We start from the raw sequence: 7,252 nt of genomic DNA, 5'->3' as shown, positions 1-7,252 counted from the left end.
AACTCGTCAATTCATTTATAATCACGTTAAATTATATACTTTATAATTAATTTGATTATTAATATTTAGTTCATAGTTGGTAATAACAAAGTAAAATTTAAAAGTTTTACCATCACTTTGGAAAACTTTTAGGTAAAAAAATAAAATATACAAATAATTTAATTATTTTGTTGGATTTCATAATATATAAGTACTTACAACAAAATACATTTTTTTAAGATATAAAGACCTACATTAGAATATTATGTTATTTGTAGATCTTTAACATGAGGTGTAAATGGTGTAATTATAAGTTTTATATGAAAAAAAAAAAAAATTATTTTTAACTAAGTTAAGTTACTTATTTTTTCCAACTAACTTGTAACTTTAACAAGTTAAATAAAAAAGGAAAGTAACTTTTAACTTTAAACTTAACTTACATTTTTCCAAATTAACTTAACTTAACAAGATAAAAAAAATAGTTAACTTGCCCAGCCTTGCCAAAATTCCACAACGCATAGGGAACAACTTTATCTATGCCGTAGCGTTTTAATTTTTTTTTATAGCATTTACCAAACCTTTTAATAATTAAATAAAAAAAATTCCTTATGTTCTCAAACTGACAACTTTAATTTTATTTATGTTATCTAAAAAATAAAAACGCTACTACACACATAAAGTTGTTCCTTATGCATTGTGGTATTTTAGTAGTTCTACTATAAATATCGAATACCGAAGGAGTGGTTCTATCCCGCGCAAAACAGTTTTTCGCTATGTTATACATTTGTAAGGCGGAGACAACGCATGCGGGTATCACGTCCTTATGTTTTGTTTTGCGGTATATTTTTGATAATCACTTTCTGTTATAATAACGTTCACAAATATTTATCGTTTTTTTGTCTATTATAACGTAATTATAACGTTTTCAAGTCCTGGTGGAAAATCAATTGAACATTGTATGTCAACATTTTTCTGAAAGCAAATCATATATTCCTAATTTCTTGAAAAAAATATGTTAAAATATAAGAATGATATCTTTTATATTTGAGTAAATAGGTACATTTTTCTACTTTAAAATATTCATTTAATCTAACAATCAAAATATTGGTAAAATTGTAATTTATAGCTATAATTTTTTATTATTTTAATTAGTTTTCACATTCCTTTCAATTCCTAATAAATGATGACTTTTAATACTAATTGTGTTGTTAAAAAATTGTATTGTAAGTATGTTTTGAACTAGGTAACAGTAATTAACTGTAAAAAATGGTATATAGGTATCACCCAAATCCCACCATAGGCACACCAGTGTATTAAAGCTGTTGAAGAGCTTTGGTAATAAGTAGCATATTAACAATTAATTATGTTTATTACGTAATAGCTTGTAACTTGTAAGGTGTGAGAAAATTAGACAATTTTATTTTTGAAGACATTACTACATTAGTGTAGCAGAGCTTCAATAACTTAATTTTGTAAATTCTTATTAAAATATTAAGTATACTGGTGATATCAAAAACTGATGTTTCATTGCTACGTATATGGCTCACCCTCACAATCATACATCATAATTTATTTTCAATTAAGTTATTATAACTATGCATTATTTTATCCATTCCACTCATACGACATGGTCATATTGACATGTTTTTAATTTTCTATAATTTCAGTAAACAACTGAATAGAAGAAGAATTCGCAGTTACTACCAAAAATCTTATAAGAATTTTAAAGATTAATCTGTATTCATTAACCCTATTTAACTAGATTATGTAAGAAAAAATTATACTCTAAAAACTTAATAAATACAGGCACTCAGAGACACCGACATGTTTAAATGCCATGTCCATCAATTATTTTCGTAATTATTTTTAAATTACGCAATACATATAAAATAACATTATATAATTAAGGCAATACATTTTCATGTCATTCATTACACTTTTAATAATATCATACTCATACTTGATAAATATTATAATATCTGAATTCTAATATTCATTATTTTTAATAAGTACATATCAGCACTGTTGGAAGTATTTAATTTAATTGTTATGCATTATACATACCTACATCAGTGTTTTTTTTTCTATGTTTAGGTGGATATATCTGATTTAGTGCAGTTAGTTCCAAATATTAAAGTAGTGGTATCAATTATTGGTTTCAAGATTAAAATAAAACAATTAAATAAATGGATTGTTCTAATATCAAATAAGTTTATAAAACCTATTACCAAATCCAAGTGGGTAGTCAATAAACACATGCATATCAAAGTAAGCTATTAATTAATAATAATAATAATAATAATATCAACATTCAACTTATATCTACAATTCATTGTTTTCATTATAAGTTAACTTTGGACAAAAAGGAAAGAGAATTTTGGAGTAAATGTCTGGTTACTGAAATAAAAGAACATGATACAAGACTTTTTAAAAATCATACATGTAGTAGTGTGTGCACTGCACCTATCATAAAAGGTGAAAAAATTCCATTTAGTACATCACAAAAAGAATGTTTGAAAACTTTAAGAGAATTTCTTAAAAAAGTAAGTATAAATATCAAGGATATAATCTGTGATAATTTATACTATATTATGTATTTGTGTGTTCAATCTAATGTAGAGATTTCATAATAGGTAAATAAAGGTTCATAGATTAAATACAGAAAATCCTTGTACGGTTGTAAAGAAGTACTTTGAAATATTTTTAGGATGTGATCTAAAATTAATAAACTTTATACCATATATTATAGGTTACAATTTTTTTTCGCTTATTATATTTACAATTAAATTTTTTCGATATTGATGTTATTATTTCAAGTGCAAGTACTCCACAAGATTCTGATTTGATTCTAAATTTGTGTATAATATAGAGATACAAAAACAAAAATCATTTTATAAAATATCTTCGCTATCAAACATCAAATCTATAAATTATTATTTATTTTATATTATCGGATTTTAAACTTTTGTTGAACTTATTTTAAAGCAAACAAAATGGATATACCTACTAATATAAAATAACATAAGTACCTATTTTTATTGGCCCCATTAAATATTCTTAATGCAATAGTTCGTACATTCTAATTAATAATCTATTTTAATAGGACTATGGTTTGGAAGATCTTGATGAATCTGCAGAAGGCATTGCTAATTCTACAGAAACCAACTCACCTGCAAAGGAAGAAAAACCGCAAGATTCAGCTATAACTTTGAAGTCGTCTGTAGATCCAAGTACAGTTGAGTCTCTGAACTCTGACTCTGAAAATCTTCAGAATACAAAACAAACTTCTATGGACCCATTTCGTAATTGATTTGTTTTTAAAAAATGTTTATTCTTAATTCATTAAAAGCTAATTATCCAAAACTATAATCACAGAATATAACAATATAATATAGGTAAAAATATATGTGTTTAAAGCATCATTATAAAATCTAAAGAATAATCAGGTAGTTTTTATTTTAAGATAAAATGCTATTGCATTATTAATTATTATTAAAAATAATTACTATTAAATATTAATGATAAGTTATAAAAAAATGGTGTGTCCCCCATTTAAAATTCCTGGGCACGCCACTGTATAGGTAGTACATTTTTAAATATTTTAAATACAATTAAGGACTTTTTAAGCGGCTATCATAGACTATTAAAATAATTTTTAAATTTTCTCAACATTTCGGGGGATATTCATAAAATATTATTTTAACTCTTCAATTTATGAAGGTTTAATAAAATTATTATAATATTGGCTATAGTATTATTATATTATTTAATTTTATAATTTTTGACCAGAGCTGTGAATTTAATTTTTATTTGTCATATTATAAGAAAATATGGTTTCTGTCAGATTTTGATATTTTGAAATTTATAAATCCAAAAATGCAAATTTTTTTTTTTTATAATTAAATAGTTGTGGCACATTATATTATATTGCTTTTCTTCACGTTTGAATAATATTTTGTTGTTAATTTTTATTGATACAATTGTAAATGTATGGCACAAATGCACAAATGCACAGTTTGTTTGTAATTAAACTATATTGGTGAAGATTAGGTTATCCCCCCCCCCCTCGCCCGTGTACGCTAGGTACTGGGATAAGGTAACCTTTAGATATATAAGGTTATTTTTGTTTTTCAATATGCAAAGTACTATAAGCTAAATTTATTAATTTTGTTTTTATATTTATATTTTAATTATTCATGGTATTATGTATGAATATAATTAATTTTAATTAATTTTAATCATTTAATGTGTGAACTTTCAACTACAGTATAAGCTTAACAACTAACTGCATTTATCTATTTCAAGGGAATCTAATATATTATAAAATGTTTAATTATTTTACTCATAACAATTATTAGAAATGTATACAAATAAACTAATTAAATGTTCTATTAAACAATAGCACCATACGGACCAATACTTGTTTATGCATTTACACGTCATTTTGTCATTATGTTATCCACTTAGATATTGTGCGAATTTAATTCATTTTTAGGGTTCCGTACGGTAAAACGGGACTCTATTACTAAGGCTCCGCTGTCCGTCCGTCCGTCCATCACCAGGCTGTATCTCATGAACCATGAAAGTTAGAAAGTTGACATTTTCACAGATTATGTATTTCTGTTGCCGCTATAGCAACAAATACTAAAAATCCTAGAGTAAATAATATAAGCAATGTTGCCAAAATGTTTATAGCTGATGATGGTACGGAACACTTCGTGTGCAAGTTCGACTCGCACTTGGCCGGTTTTTATTTATCATTATTTGCCGTAAACAATTTTTTGTAGATATATTCACAAGAACATAAGTACGTATCTAAAAGCTTTACAGATTAACTATTACCAAGTCTATAGATGTGAAGTCATTGGTATTATAAAGGGTGTGACAAAACTATCAACAACAATTAAAATAGTATGTTTAAAGAAATTTAGAAATCTCAGCAAATTATGTTTGGTATCCAACCTAAATCATGAAGAACTCTTGGTGGCTTTTCTACACAAAAAAAAATACAAAAATACAAAATGGTAAGACATCTCAAAACATATTATATCACTTCATATTAAAATTGCAAAAGATAATAGAAATCGATACGGATATCAATCCAAAATAGTCACCGGATTATGACCAAATAACTCCCAAAATAGTAAATACTGTACCTACCTTCCGAACAAATATAACTACATCCCGCTATCGCTTCTTCCGAGTTTATCAAAATTATTCGAAAAACTACTTTTAAAGAGATTAAAACCGTTGATATAAACATTCTTTAAAACGTTATTTTTTATATTGTTTCCAAATAAAATTTTTGATTTTCGTTTTTTTTTCCTATATATATATTTTTATAACTTATACCTTATAAGTAGGACTGAGGACTTGTAGCTCTAAAAAAGTACTAAATATACAAGGATATGTGCACTTAAAAACCCTATAATATGCACTTAGAATATGCATTTAAAAAATTTTTCTACATTTTTTTAAAATCTTAATCGAATAAAAGCCCGCAATCCGCATGGTGCGCACACGGCTCAATGTGGTGGTGATGTCGTATTATATGGTGTACGAAGTTAGATCGTTAACGATTATTTACCTATCTATTAATAAAATTAATCACAGCAAATTATATTATTAGCTAATCGACGATCCTCAAGCGCTTGTAAGAAAAACGTGTGTTCGCGGAGTCAATAATATTATATGACAGTCATTTTTTTAAAATTTTTATTCAAATATTTTGACTGCATTGTTTGAAATAAAAATGTCGGTGTGGAAAAAATTTATTTAAGTTAAATATGTGTCAAAAAGTATAAAATTGCGTATAAAAGTGTAAAATATGCCCTAAAAATAAAAGACTCAAAATATGTCTTTGTATGCAAATTAAAATCAAAACTAGCTTAAAGCATTGTGAAAGCATGAAACGTATTTGTTTCGTACTCTGCTATTTTTGTGACTTAGCAAAACAAATATGCGAATGCTACAACTTAAGTCTTCTGTCCTACTCATAAGTTATAATAGTAACGCGCAGTATAGGAATATTCTTAATATTTAAATTTTAAATCAAAATTATAATTTAAGTATATAAAATAAGAAAGTTCAAAATTTCAAGTTATTAAAAGGTTTTTATTTTTTAAGAGTACATTGATTCTAAAGACTAAATACGTAAAGTGAAACACTATTTAAGATTTCTGGAGTAAATAACTAAATAACAAAAACTACACTGAACTTACAATTGTATACAAAATAAAAATATAAAATACATCTAAGAATCAAAATAAAAAATGTGTTCTTACGCATTAAAACAAATATAATAAATAGTAAGTACAAAATAAAGATAAACACTGATAAAAATAAAATTTGTTGTCAACAATTATTAGTTACCATAATTATTAATTTTTCGATAGGTAACAAAAATAAATATATTTTTTTTTTCATGATAGGTACCTATAATACTAAAAACTTTGTTTTTGGGATTTCTCGTTATCGTATAATGACATTTTTTAAAAACGTTTCCCATCCCTGGGATATATACAGTGGCGAAGCGTTATAGGAGACAAAGAGACAACGTCTCCCCACTTGGAAATTAGAGCACAGGATGAATAAATAATTATTTTGTTTTATAAAACATTTACAAATGTGAATTTTATTTTATATTATAAAATATATGATGTTAAATTTCTCAAAATTTGTTAAAATCGGTTTTTCGTTGTACAGTTATATAATTCTTAAAATAGATTAGATGTGCGCGATACAGCCGTGCGTATGAGAACTGAGAAGGCGATATACGGCTAGGTATACGGGTGATTCCAAATGGTATTAAATCGAATAGACGTTGCGACGCAACGTCTCGCAATTATAGGCGCGCGGGTACAGGGAGAATTCTAATGTAAGTGGGGTTTACTATCTACGCTATGAGACAAGTATCTCCGTTCGTAATTACCTTAGTCCTCAATATTTATTATCGACGTTGCCGTCGCAATGTCACGCTATCGTGATAGGTACGTCGTATCTACGTGTTTTTTTAATATTTATTGTTTTATATTGTAATTTGTCCTCATGGGCCATGGCTGATGATCAGGGCTGTGAATTTAATGCATTTGCGTGTTTTTTTTGCTACACTGTATAATAAAATGGATTCGGCCAAAATTTGTTTTGACTTATTTATACTTCAAATGCCAAATCTTATTTTGCATATTTTTGCATATTTCATGGGTAGGGCATATAAATGCATGTTTAAATGATTTTATGTATAAATACTTTTTTTTCGTAATATTTACATTTT

General features: G+C 26.2%; 1 protein-coding gene across 1 annotated transcript in view; it reads left to right on the top strand.

Annotated features, from left to right (window-relative positions):
- Positions 1–3,712, top strand: part of LOC100568829 — an 11,341-nt gene extending 7,629 nt beyond the window's left edge. The window contains exons 6-8 of the mRNA XM_003243410.4: positions 2,074–2,247; positions 2,328–2,522; positions 3,083–3,712. Of these exons, the coding sequence (XP_003243458.1) occupies positions 2,074–2,247; positions 2,328–2,522; positions 3,083–3,289 (576 nt within the window). The 3' untranslated portion in view covers positions 3,290–3,712. The remainder of the gene's footprint in view (positions 1–2,073; positions 2,248–2,327; positions 2,523–3,082) is intronic.
- Positions 3,713–7,252: the final 3,540 nt, after the last annotated feature.

Source organism: Acyrthosiphon pisum, chromosome X, assembly GCF_005508785.2.
Source record: "Acyrthosiphon pisum isolate AL4f chromosome X, pea_aphid_22Mar2018_4r6ur, whole genome shotgun sequence".
Lineage (NCBI taxonomy): Eukaryota > Metazoa > Arthropoda > Insecta > Hemiptera > Aphididae > Acyrthosiphon > Acyrthosiphon pisum.
Note: the sequence above shows the minus strand (reverse complement) of the source record. Positions and strands in the feature narration are given on the sequence as shown.